This window comes from Triticum aestivum, chromosome 6A (assembly GCF_018294505.1).
Source record: "Triticum aestivum cultivar Chinese Spring chromosome 6A, IWGSC CS RefSeq v2.1, whole genome shotgun sequence".
Taxonomy (NCBI): domain Eukaryota; kingdom Viridiplantae; phylum Streptophyta; class Magnoliopsida; order Poales; family Poaceae; genus Triticum; species Triticum aestivum.
In genome coordinates this window covers 599,829,327-599,847,609 of record NC_057809.1, presented here as the reverse complement: position 1 = coordinate 599,847,609, position 18,283 = coordinate 599,829,327, and the positions used below count along the sequence as shown (strand labels likewise).

The 18,283-nt window shown below is 43.9% G+C and overlaps 1 protein-coding gene and 1 pseudogene across 1 annotated transcript; one reads left to right on the top strand and one right to left on the bottom strand.

Moving 5' to 3' along the window:
• The first annotated feature begins 414 nt into the window (after positions 1 to 414).
• LOC123128882 (mRNA-decapping enzyme subunit 2) lies at positions 415 to 4,064 on the top strand. The gene is made up of 8 exons (XM_044548994.1): positions 415 to 631; positions 722 to 873; positions 1,029 to 1,156; positions 1,497 to 1,595; positions 2,243 to 2,395; positions 2,983 to 3,086; positions 3,256 to 3,323; positions 3,647 to 4,064. The coding sequence occupies exons 1-8, from the start codon at positions 546 to 548 to the stop codon at positions 3,862 to 3,864; spliced, it is 1,008 nt and encodes a 335-aa protein (XP_044404929.1). The 5' UTR covers positions 415 to 545; the 3' UTR covers positions 3,865 to 4,064.
• A 2,965-nt stretch (positions 4,065 to 7,029) lies between these two features.
• On the bottom strand, positions 7,030 to 16,539 carry LOC123129786 (putative B3 domain-containing protein Os03g0621600; annotated as a pseudogene).
• Positions 16,540 to 18,283: the final 1,744 nt, after the last annotated feature.

Genomic DNA, 18,283 nt, shown 5'->3' with positions numbered 1-18,283 from the left:
CCACACGCCTAACAGGTGTCTTTTCGTGAGAAAAAAAAAGTAAAAATTGACAAGTGATACTCATCAGTTCCACGTGTCTAACAGGTGCCTTTTCATGAGAAAATAAAAAAAATTCGAGGGCGTTTCTATAAAAGGAGCACGCCACATGCCTGGCCTTCACTATGCAGTCACTTACAGCGGGCCCTATGCCATGATGTCATGCCTCATCAGCGTTGCGGTCATATACAAACGAGATTTGCACCGTATTTGCACGTCCAAGCTAAGTTTTTGCACCACTTTAATGTATCCTGCATGTTCTAGCACTAAAGCGACCGTTTACGCCAAGTTCTAGCACCATCGGTGTAATTGACTCGAAAAAATAACATGGCACATAGTTTGTGCAGCAACGAAGTTTTGATTTACGTAAAGCATGTAATACGCTTTCCGGCTTGAGTCACAGCTCACATACTCCACTGCCCCCCTGCTCGAGTCCGGCCTACAGTGAGGAGACCGGAGCCAGAGAGGGGCGGGCGAGCGCGAAGCGAGTGGGCGGCGGCGAGCGGTGGATGGCGATGGCGGGCGGCGGGGGACTGAACCGGTCCTCATCGCGGGGGCAGCTGCCGCCGCAGGAGCTCCTCGACGATCTCTGCAGGTGCGTAGCCCTAACCCATCCCCCGATCCCCATCTCCGCAACTCCATCCGACCCAAATCGAATCCAATCCAATCCAATCTCGTGCCGCAGCCGGTTCGTGCTGAACGTGCCCAAGGAGGACCTGGAGTCGTTCGAGCGGATCCTGTTCCTGCTGGAGCAGGCGCACTGGTTCTACGAGGACAACTCCGTGGAGCACAACCCCTCCCTCAAGTCCCTCTCCTTCAAGGACTTCACCTCCCTAAGTAAAGATAAAGATCGCCCCTTTCCCCTTTAAATCTACTCCTATCTCGTCACGGTCCGGGACTCTGAGCCCCGTCGAGGATGATGATTCTTGGCGGATTCGTCGCTGACTCCGACATTGTCGCCGTCCTGGTCGCCGTCGTCCTTGTGTGTGCAGTGTTCAACAGCTGCGCCGCTCTCAGGCCCTACCGCGCGCACCTCGACGACATCTACAAGGACTTCACGCACTACAAGTTCCGGGTCCCCGTCTCCGGCGCCATCATCCTCGATGACAACTATGACAGGGTAATTCTTTGTTCACTCTGTCTTTTATGCCCATCCGAGAGCATGTTACTGCATCCCTAGATGTGGTTTAGGAAGTAGGAGCAGGCTGCTAGGTCGGAACATCAACAGATGTGCTAAAGATTGGAATTTGGAGATAAGCAGCGCGTCTGATATCAGTTGCCCTGCTCGAAAGGATGCAATTTAAATCCTAGCATGTGCTACCTGTTAGCCTCTTATAGACGAATCACTTAATTTTCTCAATTTGCATATAGTTTCACACTATGTTATGCAATAGCCCTCAATTTCCTCAGGAATTTTGTTGAATCTCAAGGTTTGCTGACTTCTCCCTTTTTCTCTGCAGTGCTTACTTGTGAAAGGATGGAAGTCTAGTGCCAGCTGGAGTTTCCCCCGTGGAAAGAGGAGCAAAGATGAAGAGGATCATACTTGTGCAGTTAGAGAAGTAAATTTCTGGGCTTGATCCACGCTGCGCTTTACAGTTTCCATCAAACATTCTGCGCTTGTAGGGAAGCAATACTATTTGTTGATATTGCTGGGCAGTTATTTTCTGGTTTGCTGAACATGGAAGTTCTTTTTTTTTTACAGGTTAGTTTCCTAACAATTCAAATTTCAAAGCCCTAGATATTCTATGCACCCCAACTCATCGCATTCTTGAGTTAACGCCTGCATCCGTTCTCTACATATGGGCGTCTTCTTATGCCAAAAATGGACCACATCAATTTTCCTTTTGGCAATGTGTCACTGTCACAATGTCAAAGATAACAAGTGAATCCCCAATTTGTAGCATATTTACAGAAATAAAAGTCTCATGTTTCAGCTATTATTTCATTCTTAGATGTGTTCTTTGCTAGGTGGGATATCAAGCTCTCTAGTCGTCTATACTGTTTTCCTCGACCGAGAATGAGGCAATTTAGCACCAATTAGCTGTATTTATGCCCATTAGTTCTCTGCATAAATTACTTGAAGATCTGAAGTCATATTTTTTCTTTTGTTCAATTACGAGCTCGTCCTGTCCATGTTTTACACTTCGCGGCTTTTCATTTCATAACCAATTTTACCTAAGTGACATTTATTTGCATAACTATGCAGGTTCTGGAGGAGACTGGGTGTGATGTTTCTAAGCTGTTGAAAATGGATGACCACATTGAAGTTTCAATTGGACAACAGAGAGTTCGACTCTATATTATTACGGGTGTTAAGGAAGATACTGTTTTTGCTCCTCAAACTAAGAAAGAAATCAGTGTATGCAAATTCTCAAATCTTTCCTCATCTTTCTATTCGGTAAAACATTTTTTTTCCGCACCTATCAACATCATGTTATGAAGATATGGCATGGTATTGGTATGCATGTCATGGTTCCTTGATCGGTAGTCTTCAATTGTTGTTAGTACTGTATATGTAGTAATAGTTTCTCCTTTCTGAATAACATATTGTAATTGAATGGTCCTGATGTTTTGCAACAATGCATCCCAGCTGAGAAGTGGCACTGTGTAGATAAGTGTTACTATTTTTGTAACCGCTGACACATGCCCAGACTCTTTGCAATTTCACACATGTTTTTCTAATCAGCACATTGCATCCCCACATGTTCTTATTTCCTTGGTTTGAACATTACCACATGACCAAACTGCTTGCAAATTTCTTATTACCCCGTATGCTATCTTAGATATAGCGTTGTGTTAGTAATTTTTGTGTTTGCTCGAGCTTCAAAGCTATTGTATTTGCATTGTTTGGTTTTTATTTACTATTCTCTCTCTTCTTTAAACCTTTTTTTTTGGTAAATGAGTGAAATGGCCACTGCTAACCTTTTCTCTCTGCGAATATGGCAGGAGATCTCATGGCACAGAATTGATGATCTTCTACCTGCTAGTGATGATGCAATATCTCGTGGAGTGAATGGGATGAAGCTTTATATGGTTGCACCATTTTTGATGTCAGTACTTCTTTACACTATTCTTTATATCTTCCTTTGTGCAGAAGTTGTTATATGCATTGCTCCCATGGTGGCTGTTAAACTCTTAGCATGTTCTATTGGTTCTGCTTCTTAAATGTATTTTGTTGGTTCCACATTATTTGGCGCCTTACGGTTTTGCTTGTCCCAGGGGTCTAAAATCATGGATAGGCACACATCGGTCCCAAGTATATCAGAAGTCAGATACATCTGCTAGAGGTTTCTTCTGCTCCCTCTTATGCCCATTGTGGTCATTGGCCTAGATAAAGACATTCCTGAGTACCCATGAATTAATTCTGTATTAACTGTTTTGCTTCAAATTTACCAAGCCCTGTTCTCTAAAGTCTAAAGTGAATCCACAGATGTCTTTCCAAAGTGAACCAAAGCTAATACACAAGTATAACATATTCGAGGGCAATACTATATTCACGAGCAACTTGTGGTGCTTGATATATACCCATGGTGAACCTGTTGTGACATGTACTGCTCTCTTACATTGTTGTGAACCCTGAGGTAACATCTACAGTAACATCACTGTGCAGGTACTGTGTGGAAAGCGAAGAATCCCTCGGGTGTCTTTGTGCCTGTCGAGAACCCTGTTATTACTAGAGCAGGATCTGACACACAGAACCCTGTAATTACTAGAGCAGGATCTGGCACGCAGCACGTCGACAACCGCCCTGGCAAAAGCTTCAGAAGCTTCAGATTCGATACGGCCAGTATCCTGCAGTCCATGGAAGCTTCCTTTCTGCATACCTAGGATCCTCACAGATCATCAACTCCTGTACCCCTGATGTGTATAGACTATGGAAAGCCGTTGTCCCTCATTGTTAACTGGAATCCTTGACGCCACGGCATTTCGTCTTCCCCATCTCCTCTTCTGTTGGTATCTGTAATCTAGAACACAACAATTGTCACATCTTTCTTGAGTTGTTATAACGTCATCATGTCTTTCGTACACTTAAGTTCTCGCTTTTGCTTTAGGGAATATATGTGTCTGAAATTGTTTGCATGGTAACACTGGCTAGTGCAGGAAGAATTCATGTGTGCTATGGCCCTTTTCTTAGCATGTGGGTCATATATTAACCAGCTTTCTAATCGGTCGGATGCTGAATAAGACAGTCCTTTTTTGGCTTATTACAAGCCTCTGCACAAATGGCTTAAGGACCAGTTCTTTTTTGAGCCTATTTGGTTAAGGTGTACGTACACAGCTTTCATATTCTCTTGCAACGTCACCTCTCTTGTGCCACTCTCCTTGTAACAAACATAGGAATACATACAAGTGAACTGCAGGAACGGCATAGGTGAAAACACATTGATTTTTGGAGCTAGCAGTACATAAATCAATGAATCACATCACTACAGGAATAAATCATAACACTTGCAGTTCTTCTGTTACCACATGATGAGCTTTCTTTGCAGCTATTTCCTATCACAAATGCAGCAAGAAACAGTGAAAAGTACGACAACAAAAAAGTTGTAGCAACAAGAGGCAAGTCTTGTAGCACCCATGAACTAACTCAACATGGATCAAACATAGGTTTTAGTAATTCAACAAGAAGGCTTCAAATCAGCATTCACCGCAACACACCGATATCACTAATTCAACATTGAATCGAACACAAGTTTGCTAATAACTTGCAGCATTACGCAGGTGAAGTAGGCATTGTCTGATCAAAAGAACAAGGAGTCCAGAACTCTACTAGCCAACACGAAAGAAGTACCACCATGACCGAAAATGTACTTGCTATAGGGTTTAGGGATAGGGAACTCGGTAAGATGGCAGTATGGCATATCAATCAATTGCCATTATTTGCACGGACAATATGGACTTCCATGGCGCTCCTTTTGTTGGTCAACAGCTCAAAGGGGCAGATATCGTCCATCTTCAGATCATTGTCTTTGACAAACTTCTTCCATCCACTTACAACTCGATAATTCTCACGTGAACTGCTAAACTTCCCCTTCCATTTCTTCCCAAGTAGCTGGAAATGGACGACTCGCTCATCTCCAAGATATTGCTCGGGGACAACTATTCCAGATTTCAACACATTAATATTGTGTGTGTGTGTGTGTGCGTGTAAACTGAGGTATGACTGGTTATGAATGCATAAATCCTGATCAAGAATACTGTAGTGTTTTCATCAATAAAGAGAAGTACGTAAGTTTCAACAGACTTAAACGTTCATGATCGAAGATACAACAAAATATGGAGGGAGCCACTCACCAGGATGAATCCTTTATGAACATTGGTCTTCCCCATCAAAGCAATAAAGATGGGAATGTCAGAGTCTTCCCTGCCATTGTCGTCAGTACTTCTCTACACTTTTTTTGTATGTTCCTTTGTGCAGAAGTTGTTTATAAGCATTACTCCCATGGTGGTTGTTAAAATCTTAGCATGTTCGAGTTCTTGTGTCTCAGGGGTCTAAATTTATTTTGGTGGTTCCACATTATTTGGCGCCTTACAGTTTATCTTGTGTCCCAGGGATCTAAAAGCATGGACAGGGACACATCGGCCCAGTATATCAGAAGTCAGATACATCCGCTAGAGGTTTCTTCTGCTCCCTCTTATGCCCATTGTGGTCATTGGCTAAGATAAAAACATTCCTGAGTAGTCACGAACTAATTCTGTGTTAACTGTTTTGCTTCAATTTACCAAATCATGTTCTCTCAAGTCGAAACTCGATCCACAGATGTCTTTTAAAAGTGAACAAAATGCTAGCTAATACAAAAATATATAACATGCTCGAGCCCGGAGAATTATATTCGGGAGCAACATTTCGTATTCGATATATACCCATGTTGCACCTGTTGGGACATGTACTCCTTTCTTACATGCTTGTGAACCTTTTGATAACATCTATGCTAACATCACTGCACAGGTACTGTGTGGAAAGCGAAGAATCCCTCGGGTGTTTTCGTGCCTGTCGAGAACCCTGTTATTACTAGAGCAGGATCTGACATGCAGCACATCGACAACCGCCCTGGCAAAAGCTTCAGAAGCTTCAGATTTGATACAGCTAGTATTCCGCAGTCCATGGAAGCTTCCTTTCTGCGTACCTAGGATCCTGACAGATCATTCAACTCCTTTAGCCCTGATGTGTATTGACTATGGAATGGCGTCGTCCCTCATTGTTAACTGGAATGCACAACACCATGATGTTTCGCCTCCCCATGTCGTGCTCAGTTGGCATGTGTAATGTGGAACGCAACAATTGTTACATCTTTCTTCAGTTGTTATAAATGTCATGTCTTTCGCACACTTAAGTTCTAGCTTTTGCTTTAGGGGATATATGCAATGTCTGAAATTGCTCGTATGGTAACACTTGTTACTGCACTTAAGTTCTAGCTTGCGCACTATGGTCCTTTTTTTAAAAGTATGTGGTCGTTCTAATCGGCGTTAGGTGAATAGGAGTCGGCCGTTTTGGCTTAAGCCTCTCAATAAAGGGAATGATAAGGGCCACCTCTTTTGGGCCTAATTTTTTGTATATAAGGTGTGTACATAAATGAATACACATGGATTTTTGGAGGTGCATAAATCCATGAATCACATCACTACATGAATAAATCATAATACTTCCAATTCTTCTGTTACCACATGATGCTCTCAATCTTTGCAGTTATTTTCTACCACCAATGTAGCAAGAAACAGTCATAGCAACAAGAGGCAAGTCTGGTAGAGCCCATGAACTAACTCAACATGGATCAAACATGAGTTTTAGTAATTCAACAGGACGCTTCAAACCAATATTCACTGTGACACACCAACATCACTAATTCAACACAGGAGAATCATCTGATCAAAACAACGAGAAGTCCAGGACTCTACTAGCCAACATGAAAGAAGTACCACCATGACCAAAAATGTACTTGCTTTAGGGTTTAGGGATAGGGAACTCGGTAAGATGGCAGTATGGCATGTCAATCAATTGCCATTTTTTGCACGGATAATATGGACTTCCATGGTGCTCCTTTGGTTGGTCAACAGCTCAAAAAGGCAGATATCATCCATCTTCAGATCATTGTCTTCGACAAATTTCTTCCATCCAGCTACAACTCGATAATCCTCACACGAACTGCTAAACTTCGCCTTCCATTTTTTCCCAAGTAGTTGGAAGCAGACGACTTGCTCATCTCCGAGATATTGCTCGGCATACTTGTCAGGGACAGTCTATTACAGATTACAACACAAGAGTTAATAGGTCACCAGCAAATTAATATCACGTGTGAGGCCGGGGAGTCCCCCCTTTTTGAAAAAAAAAACGTGTGTAAACTGAGGTATGACCGGTAATGAATACTATACATCATGATCAAGAATACTGTAGTGTTTTAATCAATAAAGAGAAGCAAGTTTCAACAGACTTAAACGTTAAAAGAAAATAGGAGGGGAGCGACTCACCAGGATGAATCCTTTATGAACGTTGGTCTTGACCATCAAAGCAACAAAGATGGGTATGTCTGAGTCTTCCCCTCCGCTGTCTGAGCGGATAGACTGGACCTTCTCCTTCACCTGCTGCTCCTGAGCAGAGGTTAGTCTGGTTTTACTCGTGGTAATATATCCATCCTTCAACTGCTGCTTCTGAGCTGAGGTTAGATTGGCTTTTTTTTCTAGAAGCACGCCTGTAACTGCGTGCATTCTGGACATGATCTTCTGAGGAGAAAGAAGCTGCTGACAAGCCATCTCCTTCTCCTGTGCAAGTACAAAAAAACTAGTAAATACTATAGCTGCAAAAAATTGATGTGCGTGTGTTCTTTTTTACAAGGGAGGGAATATGTTTTGTACTCTTATCATACCAGCTAATGATTCAGAGGAGGAAGAACTATTCTGCACTGTCCTGTTACCCTGACTTGACTCAACCGACTGAGGCTCTGTATGTGTTTCCAAAGTTGGTGGTGGCTGCATCTGCAAACAGTTCATAGTTCTCTCGAAGCCGGGGGGCTGCATTGCCATGCTCTGGGGATCAACATGGGAGCAGCTCCCGACTTCAGTAGTCTCTGTGGGAAGATGCGGATGAACCTGAGAATGGCTCACGGCCTGAGCAGGTGATTGCATTTGCATGGCCTGATGATGATGATGATCAACATGAAACTGAGTAGGCGACGGCGTTAGCATGAGCTGAGGAGAGCAGTCCATGGTTTTAGCAGTTTGCATCGGCTCACGAAGAAAAAGAAGGAGGTCAGCGGCGGCTTCAGTACGCGGCGTTTCCACGGTCTGAGGATGACCAGAAGAATGTTCGTTCACGGTTTCAGCAGCAACACCGGTGCGCCTTTCGAGCGCGCGGGGCGGGAATGGATCGACGACGGATAGATCTTTCTCGCAGCCACGCCGGTCAAAGATCATGACATTGAACTGAGAGTTCCCCTTGTATCTGAAGATTATGGTGTCACCCATCTGTAGGCTGAACTTCTTGACGAAGGTCCCCCATCCCGTTGTAAGCACAAGCTGATGTTCTTGGTTTCTGGCAACCTTAATTATGTAACTACATCCATTTTTTGTTTCTAGTTTAATCTCTTCTGGCATCTCTCCCTTCAAACGCTGAACAAATTCTTTCGCGATGATCTGCAGAAAAAAGTTTTAGAAGACTATTGCTTGTTTGCAAGGGCAGTTTGTAAATAGGATGTACATTTGTATCAAACTATGCATGATGTGTATGTCTCTAAAGCAAAACACAGCTACACACATGAGAATATAAATTACCATCTCATCTTGAAAATCACCCATAATGCGCTTCAACAAGTATTTTTTTTCATCATCCAAGTTCATATAGTGATATTCATCCCAGCTTTTGCACCTTCCACAAAGAGCATCCATCCTTTTAGCAGACCTGCAGTGCAAAGACCATTTGGTGTGAAATTTGGTCCGGTCCTATATATGAAAGAAAATCATGTATGATAAAGGCTAGTACTTCACCCGCTTTCATGTGCCTGGTTGCGTCTTTCCTGGACTTGAGGTAGAAAAAGATCAATAACGACCGATGATGCTTCCTCACGGCCATGCTTATCAAAGATTATGATGCTAAACAGGGAGTTTCCATTGCTTGTGAATAGTAAGGAATCACCAATCTCTAGATTGAAGTTTCCAACAAATTGTTCCCAACCCATAGTAAAAACACGCTTCTCTTGGTACTTGGCAACATTGATTGTGTAACTATAACCATTTCTGGTTTCTAGCCTGATCTCATCCGGGATCTCCCCTTTGAGACGTCCGACAAATTCTTCTGGGATTATCTGCAGAAAGAAATTCAAGAAATAGATATGTAAGAGGATAGATCCACATAAAGACACTCAAAATAAAAATACTAAAAGCACACCAAAACAAGGAAAGTGGGTGTGGATCGGATCCCCCTGTTTTGCAACGGGAATGTTTGAAGGAAATTTGTGCAAGCCAAAAGACGTAGCTAAATGTGCAATGGTGATGATGCTTGTGCCAGGTGGCGCCAATTTGAGCGCCAAATCTAAAACTTAAATGGACAAAAAGTTGCAAATTTGTAGTACATGAAGTATGGAACAGTATGTGAGTTCTCGCCCTTAGTTATTGACTACTATATACTAGGCAGAATTAGAAGTAGTAATAGTAGTAGAAATTAAGTAGAGACATCAAGGATCTCCAGAACAAAACATAAAGAATCGGAGTTGGACTGCGTCTAACAATAGGTATTACTTACCATATCGTGTTTGAAATCACCCATCATAGGCACCAAGAAATGTTTGTTCTCATCATCCTGATTCCTGTAGACTGTAGTGATGTTCATCCCGCAGTATGCATCTTTCACAAGACGAGTTTATCTTCTCCTGCAGATCAAAAAGTGGAAGATGACATGAACCAACCGGGGCTGGGCCGGGGGAAGAGAGAGCTGCAGCAGCAGACGAACCAATCAACGGAGGACGGCCGGCCGGTGTGCGTCCGAGGAGAAGTCCAAGATCAAACCATATATGGCCAGGAAGGATCACAGTGAGGACACACAGGCAAACAGCGCTTACGATCACACCGGAAGTTCAAGCACCAGAACTCTTCGTCTTATAGTACTAACACAGAGGAAGGACGGTGAATGCAAAAAGTTTTACATCCATGTGAACACAAACAAGATTGCAAAGGACTAAAAACGGCCGTCTAGGGACCAAAGTTTTAAATAGCGCGCTAAGCATCTTAGCGCCGGACCTCTTTCAACTGCTATAGTGTGCTATAGCGGAGCTATAGCGCGCTATTTAAAATGTTTGTTCATTTGTTTGGACCAAAGTCTCTTAGCGCAAGACCTTTTGTAAACGCTATAGCGTGCTTTAGCGGAGCTATAGCGGGCTATTTGAAACAGTGCTAGGGACTCCACCATCGAGCCTTCAATGGCGCGACTCTCGAGCTGACTGACTCACGTAATGCATGCATGCGCTCAACTAATCTAACCTAAACACCGACCTAAAAAATAAATAAAAAAATCTCCGTTCACACCAGGTTCATTAGGTTCGTAGAATTATTGGAGGATTTTCGTAGGATTTTTTCCTAAGTATTTTTTTGAGAAAACTTTTAACCTGTTCATCGTCAATCATAGCAGTACAAAGAATATCATAAATAATAAAAATTACATACAGATCCGTAGACCACCTAGCAAGACTACAAGCATTGATCGAAGCGAACCGAAGGCGCACCGCCGTCATCATCCCTCCCTCGCTGGAGCTGGGCAAAACTTGTTGTAGTAGATAGCCAGGAAGTCGTCGTGCTAGGAACCGATAGAACCAGTACACCAAAACAACAACCGTTGCCGATGAAGATAAACGTAGAGCGGAAGGATCCAACTTAAAGACACATGGACATAGATGACCGAAGATCGTATCCAACCGCATTGAACAACGTTTGGTACTTCGTTTGATGGCTAGGAAGGTTTTATCCAACATGGGAGGCAGCATATCTTCGAATCGGTCCACCACCTCCTTTGACATAAGCATAATGTTGGTCCTATATGACTACTATTGCAAATATGGTGACCTTTTTTCGTGAGACAATTGGTATTTGGTTGTGTGCATCTTAGTTATGCAGAGGCTGGGTATTATTCATCATGCTTTGTAATTTTTTGATGCTACATTTTGAGTTAATAAAAGTGCCATTTATCAAAAAAAAATACGCAAATTGTTTAGCAAGTTGTTGCTAGTGAGGGTCTCTTCTGCCATTTAGGTTGTGGGATTCCTAATGAATACATGCTTAGCCATGGTTTTTCTTTTCTTTAAAAAAGCTAACTCGGTAGTCAGCTGGTTGCAAAAAGACCCCTGTAAATACCAAGGCATCTCTAACAGATCCCCTATCCGTTAGAGAAGGATACAACTGATTATCTTTAAAGGAGGATAATTATCCCCTCCAACGGTGGCCGGTCCAATCCTCTATATTTAGAGGAGAACAATTTTTTCCTCATTCTTTTATTCTAGATGCATACATTTCAGGCAATTACAAAATGTATTATCAATCATTTGAATATTTCAAAGTAAACACTCACAACATATAAACCACAAACACACATATAGTTGCACGGATCAATCAATTAAAACATGCAAATAGTTCATCCAAAAGGCATCACGCAAATCAAGTTTGATCCAAAATCACGACAACATAGCATGTTTATGTTGCGGATCGAGCCCAACCAAAGACAACAACATGAACTCAAACACCGTCGCTACCAAAGAAATCATGACCACCTACAAATTCCAAAATTACCACAACATAGATTGTTTTATGTTGCGGATCGAGCCCAAACAAAGGCATGCTCAAAGCATAACACAAAGCAAACCATCTTCATCTTGGGAATAGTTGTGAGTCCTTGCTCTTGATGGTGGCTTCACTGTTTATTGTGTCTCCATGGGATCACCAACTTCCTCGGCCTCGTCCTCCTCATCGACCTCGGCATCCTCTTTGCCGTCTTGATGATTGAACACTGGGTCATAGTTAAGATCTTCAATCCCAAGCATATGTGGCTCCTCAAGATGACACGAATTTAGCCATGTTCATCTCCACACTATGACAACAACAACAATCGTCAACACCCTACGTTCGCACCGGCCAAAATGCAAAGACAATATTTTTTCCTTGATGGCATTTCATCGACCACTGGCCACAACCCTTGTTGTCGGCAGTGGCGGCCGGACGCACCAGAGGAGTGGCCGTAGGGTTACCGGAGACAGGGTACCAGGCACCGGATCACTAGTAGAAAAGGGCCCATTTGTCCTGGTTCCAGAGGCCCATTTGTCCTGGATCCAGAACCGGGACTAAAGGGTCGGTACTAAAGCCCAATACCTTTAGTCCCGGTTTGCCTACGAACCGGGACAGATGGGGCTCCACGTGGCCGTTGTGGCTTGCCTAGGTAGGAGGGCCTTTTGTCCCGGTTGGCAGCATCAACCGGGACCAAAAGGCTTCCACGTGTCAGCAGTTCAGGGGCTGGGGTTTTTGTTTTTTTCTGAAGGGAGGGGGGAGGTTTGGGGTTTTTGTAGGGTTAATTTAGGGGTTTCATATATTGTGTTAGCTAGCTAATAGAGAGAAGTGTCCTCTCTTATCTCCGTACTTGGTCGATGCTACGTACTATACATATAGAGAGGACTCGACATGCTAGCTAGTAAGCAAATGAAGGAAACCTAAGTACAGAAGATCGTCATGAACATATACAGAGAGAACTGATCGACCTCTCCTTCTCCGAGAGATTGGTCAAACAACAAGTTTTCGTATATCTATCCGACGCTACTGGCTACATATATACAATATAAGATCTCTTACAATCCCCTAACATCTAAACTCAAGTTCCACATGGTATTCTCCGGTTTTATTGATGACGTGGTCAAGAAAGAATCCCGCCAATTCCTCTTGAATTGCTCGTATGCAATCTTGTGGCAGGAGTTCATTCCGCATCTGCCACATCTAATTTGAAGAAGGGGTCAATACATCTATATGAATGAAAGTCAACACAAATGATGGTAATAAAATGAAATTGTGAATATTATTGCTTACACACTTCAAATTGTCTTTCAGAGTAGCCGCGCTTATTCTTGGCCATCACCTTGTAGATGAACTCGCAAACATAGTATCCACAATAATCATTCCTGGGTTCCTACCACAAGCACTTTACGAGAAATAGAGGTCAATCAAACTGATAATGAATCATTATAAATGGTATTGATGAAAGTAGCTAGAATCAACGGGAGATGCACAGAACTAGCTAGCTAGTAGTACTTACTTTTGGGTGTGTAAATCACAGCTCCCACGGCAGTCTCAGAGCCTGCGAGACAAAGAAAATAATTACTTGATATTAGGAAATGAACAAACTTGCCGATATGGTGCGATAATGATTGACTGAACTTACTTCTCGAGCATTTTAGTCATGGCCGCATACTCCTCGGGATCTTTTCGTCTCGAGTCTAAGACGGTTACTAGTCCCTGCTCAAGCTTAATCTCTAGGAGAATAAAGTGGAAGCTGCGCACACATGCATAACTCATCAATTACATTACTATAACCTCGAGTAATAAGGGAAACCGAATATGCACAAGACAATAACACTCACTTCAAGTTGTAAGGAAAGAGTATTTTATCTTTGTTCTGATTTTGAAGCAACGATCGTAGCAAGTTGGCCTCGGTTTGTTTGGCACCATATTTAATCGTCCATTCATCTATGAGATTTATGTTAATGAACCCAATATCATAGATTTCTGCCTTTCTGCATTTGACGATCTTCAATCTGCATAATATAGTGAGGACAATTATATATACATGCAATGAAAGAGCTGAGCTATATATAGAGACTTAATTACAGAAGTAGTACTTGCAGACAATAGCAAGTGACGGTTATTTTATCGAGGGCCTTTTGATTGAAAAACTACAAGAACTCCTCAAATGGAACAGACAACATATCAATTCCAATGAGGTCATGCTCCTCTTTAACTCTCAGCGTCAAAGTATCCTTCCCAGACTCGCTGCAGGTTTTCATGTACCACTCATGGAATCTTCGCATCATCGTTGTTAGAGGAGGATGACCAGGTTTGACGGGAGGCTTCCAGTGCCGGTATTTGAAATCGTCCACCTCTGTTGTATCAAAATGTGCATCGTCGGGCAGGCAATCTCCAGGATTGGTACCAGGCACCATCCTCGGATGATTAGCGACGATATCGCTAGACACCTTGAGCAGGGGGCATGATTGGTTCACTTGTTTGCCGAGCTGGGGAATTTTTTCCCACTTCTTTGTTTTGCTAACCTTGGATCACTGCAAGTACTTCCCGACCGCTCTACTTCGATATATGACCTTTCAATAATGCGCTCATAGTTGGTTTGGGGCGTAGACGGTGGTGGTCGCTTCAAAGCATCCAAAGTGCGCTTCAATTTCACCAGATCTATCTTCTCCTCCAGAGGTGGATGTTTATTTGCAAAAAAGTCCTTCACATAGGCTTGAAAGATCTCTGTGTTTTCCTCCTCGATCATCTCGTATGGCAACTTCTCTAGAGGCTTGAGAGATGGATCGAATCTGTATTGCCTCCCACCTCTGGCTGTACTGCTACACGCCGGAGCAGCCAGAGCGGTTGCGGCTATCTTCTTTCATTGCTTACAAGGCGAAGAATAAGGAGGCGGAGTGCTACGACGTGCCGGAGTAGCCGGAGCGGCGACGGCTGTCTTCCGCTGTTACTGACGAGGCAGAGGAAGAGGTGGGCTGCTCGGACGCGCCGGCGCAGGAGGAGAAGGAGGCAGAGTGCCGCCACGCGCCGGAGCAGCCAGAGAAGAAGGCGGGGTGCCTTGATCACTCGCCGACGGAGGAGGAGGTGGAGTGCCCTGATTCGCTGGAGGAGGAGGAGGCGGAGGCGTCCAGTTCGGAAGGTTGATGAGCTCCTTCCGCCATAGACATGGAGTCTTCAGAGCAAGACCCAGCTGAGTCTCCCCTTCGATGGTAGGGTGGTCAAGCTCGAGGTCCTCAAATCCCTTCATTATTTCATCGACCATCACAACAACATAGCCTTATGGAATCGGAAGGCAGTGAAAAGTTGCGCCGGGTTCAGGAGGTGCAACAGAGCCGACAGCCTCCTTGACTTTGAGGTGCTGCCGTTGCACCATAAGGTGGCAATCATGAGCCTCCGTGATAGCATCCATGGGGTAGCTGGGAGCCATGAAGTCAGGCTGCTGAAGGAGCTCGGTGGAAGCCACACTGCTTCTCCGATGAGATGGCGGGGTAGCTTCTGGGGTAGCTCCGACGGGTCGCTGGCCGTGAACTGCTTGTTCCTTTAGCGCTCGTACCCTTGCATTCAGCTTCTGTAGTTTGGTCTGCTCCACTTTCGTCTTCCTATCCCAGGTTTTGTAACCGCCTGCGTCGGGAAACCCAACCTTCCATGCAACGGAGTCTGCCGTGCCTCATGTCCGTCCAGGGTGCTCAGGATTGCCGAGGGCCTGCATGAGCTCGTCGTTCTCTTTGTCGGGAACGAACGTCCCTTGCTGCGCCGCGGCGATATACTTCTGAAGCTTCTTGACGGGTATTTCCAGTTGCTGGTCCATCCAACGACACTTCCCTGTTTCAGGGTCCAAGGTTCCCCCAACCCCGAAGAACCAAGTCCTTGAACGATCTGGCCAGTTCAATGTCTTTGGTTCGACCCCTTTATCAAGCAGGTCATTCTCAGCCTTGTCCCACAACGGTCGGGATTTGAGGTGGCCACCTGACCCCGTGTGATGGTGATGCTCCTTCTTTGCAACATTTATCTTGTTTGTCGCTGACATCTTCTACTCTTCTCTGATGTCTTGTGGGCCACAAATACAGGCCAGTGATCTCTTATCTTCTCAAATCAGTTGGTGAATTATGGAGTCTTCCCTTTGTCGACAAACGTTGATTTCAACTCATTCTTCCACCTCCTAAATAGATCTGCCATCTTCTTAAGAGCATGAGCCTTGACCAATGGCTCTATAACTGGCTAATCCGGATCCTCCTCTGGCGGTAGGGTGAAATTTTACTTCAGAGCGGTCCAAAGATCATCTTTCTGTCTACCGTTGACATAAGACACTTGAGGGTCTTCACTCTTAGGCTTATTCCATTGGTGGATGCTAATTGGGATCATGTCCCTAACAAGAACCCCGCACTAAGCAGAAAATGCTTCCTTGGTCCGGCTGGATTCAATCGGTTGGCCATCGCCCTTGATTATTGTGATCGTGAACCTTTCATCCTGGCGCAACTTTTTCTTCGGGCCTCGTCTCATTACCGAAGTTTGTCTCGATCTTGAGGGCTAGAAAAGTAGAAAGAAGAGAGTTAATATGTGTACATACCAAAACAATTAATGCATCAATTAGCTAGTCAGCACATGCTTAATTAATATATATACCTCACCGGATTTTGCGACAACTCCTTCCTCTGTTCGTTCACCGGAGCTGCCATCGCGGTTTCCTTCTTCCACCGGCATTCCATCACCGGAACCATCATAATCATGTCCTTCCACCTCCATTGTTCAATCACCGGAGCCTACTTCACCCTCTCCTTCCAGACCATCAGTGTCGTTGAGATACGACAAGACATCACCTCCGCCAAGGATTATGTCCCCCAACAACTGTTCTGCTTCGATGTCTCGATGCTCCATAGTTTCTGCAAATATTACAACATGGCAATTAATATACAAACATGACACATGGATATATTAGTGGCAAATGTAGACCTAGCTAGCTAATCACAACAAGGAATCATAATAGTGGCCTCGACGCTTCTACGGTTTGGGGTGGCCTCGACAACGCTTCTAGGGTTTGGGGTGGCCTCAACGACAACGCTCTTTTAACTTAGTAAATTTGGGTGCCTCGGCAATGCTTCTAGGGTTTGGGGTGGCCTCGGCAACGCTTCTAGGGTTTGGGATGGTCTCGACGACAATGCTCTTTTAACTTGGTAAATTTGAGTGGCCTCGACAATGCTTCTAGGGTTTGGGCCGGACTGCCTCTCTCATGAATGTCCGACGTCCAGACCGACAAGGGATTTAACAAAATGGCACCATTCTGGATGTGCAAAAAATGGTCCATATTTTCCTGATCTCATCTACCCTTCTATATGTCACATTGTGTAGTGTCAAAGAATTCAAGAAAATCATGGCTTCATCATTAGCCGGAAATGACAGGCGCATAATGGTACGAAGCTCTTCAAAGTTGTTTTGGAACGGAGTTCCCGATAGAATAATTCGCTTTTTGGTACAAAGTTCAGCAAGAGCCTTCCGAATATCGCTATTGGAAGGCCTTTGCTGAAATTCGTACCAAAAGGCGAATTATTCTATTAGGAACTCCATCCCAAAACAACTTTGAAGAGCTTCGTAGCATCATATGCCTGTTACTTCCGGCAAATGATGAAGCCATGGATTTCTTCAATACTTTGACAGACAACGTGACATATAGAAGAATATATATATATATGTATATATATATATATATACATAAACACTATTCTGATCACGGGATCAGAATAATATTCTGATCACAACCTGAACTTCCCATATAACGCGCCTGAACTTCCCTGTGTACGAACCCGACCTTCGGGCTATCTTCGCAAGAATTATTCCGGTCGATAGTGTTGTCTGGGATGTGACTGTAATCCAGATACTCATACCTGCATCTAAATCCTCGTTTTGATTCGTAATTTTGCATTTTGGCGGATTCACTCTCGGGGCGGATGAACTCGTGTCTGTTTATAAGTTTAATGCATTCACTGGATGTTCTGGAACCTCCAACATGATGGTAATTTGGGTTAAGTACGAGTTTCATGGGCAATTTGTCATTAATTTCAACGGATTTGATTTCAGGCTCTGTGTTCTTCGTCCGCGGGAGTGGTTCCGCGGCTTCTGTGGATTTGTTATTTTTATTTGAATATAGAGGGCATATTTGATTGCAGTAGTGAGATTGGACCGTTCATGCGTTGTTAATTCGATCGGGAAGGCGAATACACCCCTGAAATCGGGCGACTGGATCTCGTGTCGGCCTGTGATGGTTTTTGGTTCTTCAATGAGACAGCTTGGTTGATTTATCGTTTTGATGTCAGGGCGCAGTAGGATATCGTTCGAGGTCGCGGACTGAGAAGGTGTAGTCACCCAAGTGATTAAATCTGAAAAGCAAATTCGATAATGCATTTTTTTAGTGACTCTACTGTCTGTGTTATAGAGTTGGACTTCTGCACCTTTTGTGCTTGAACTTCCCTCGTTTTAATGCATGTTTTTTGGG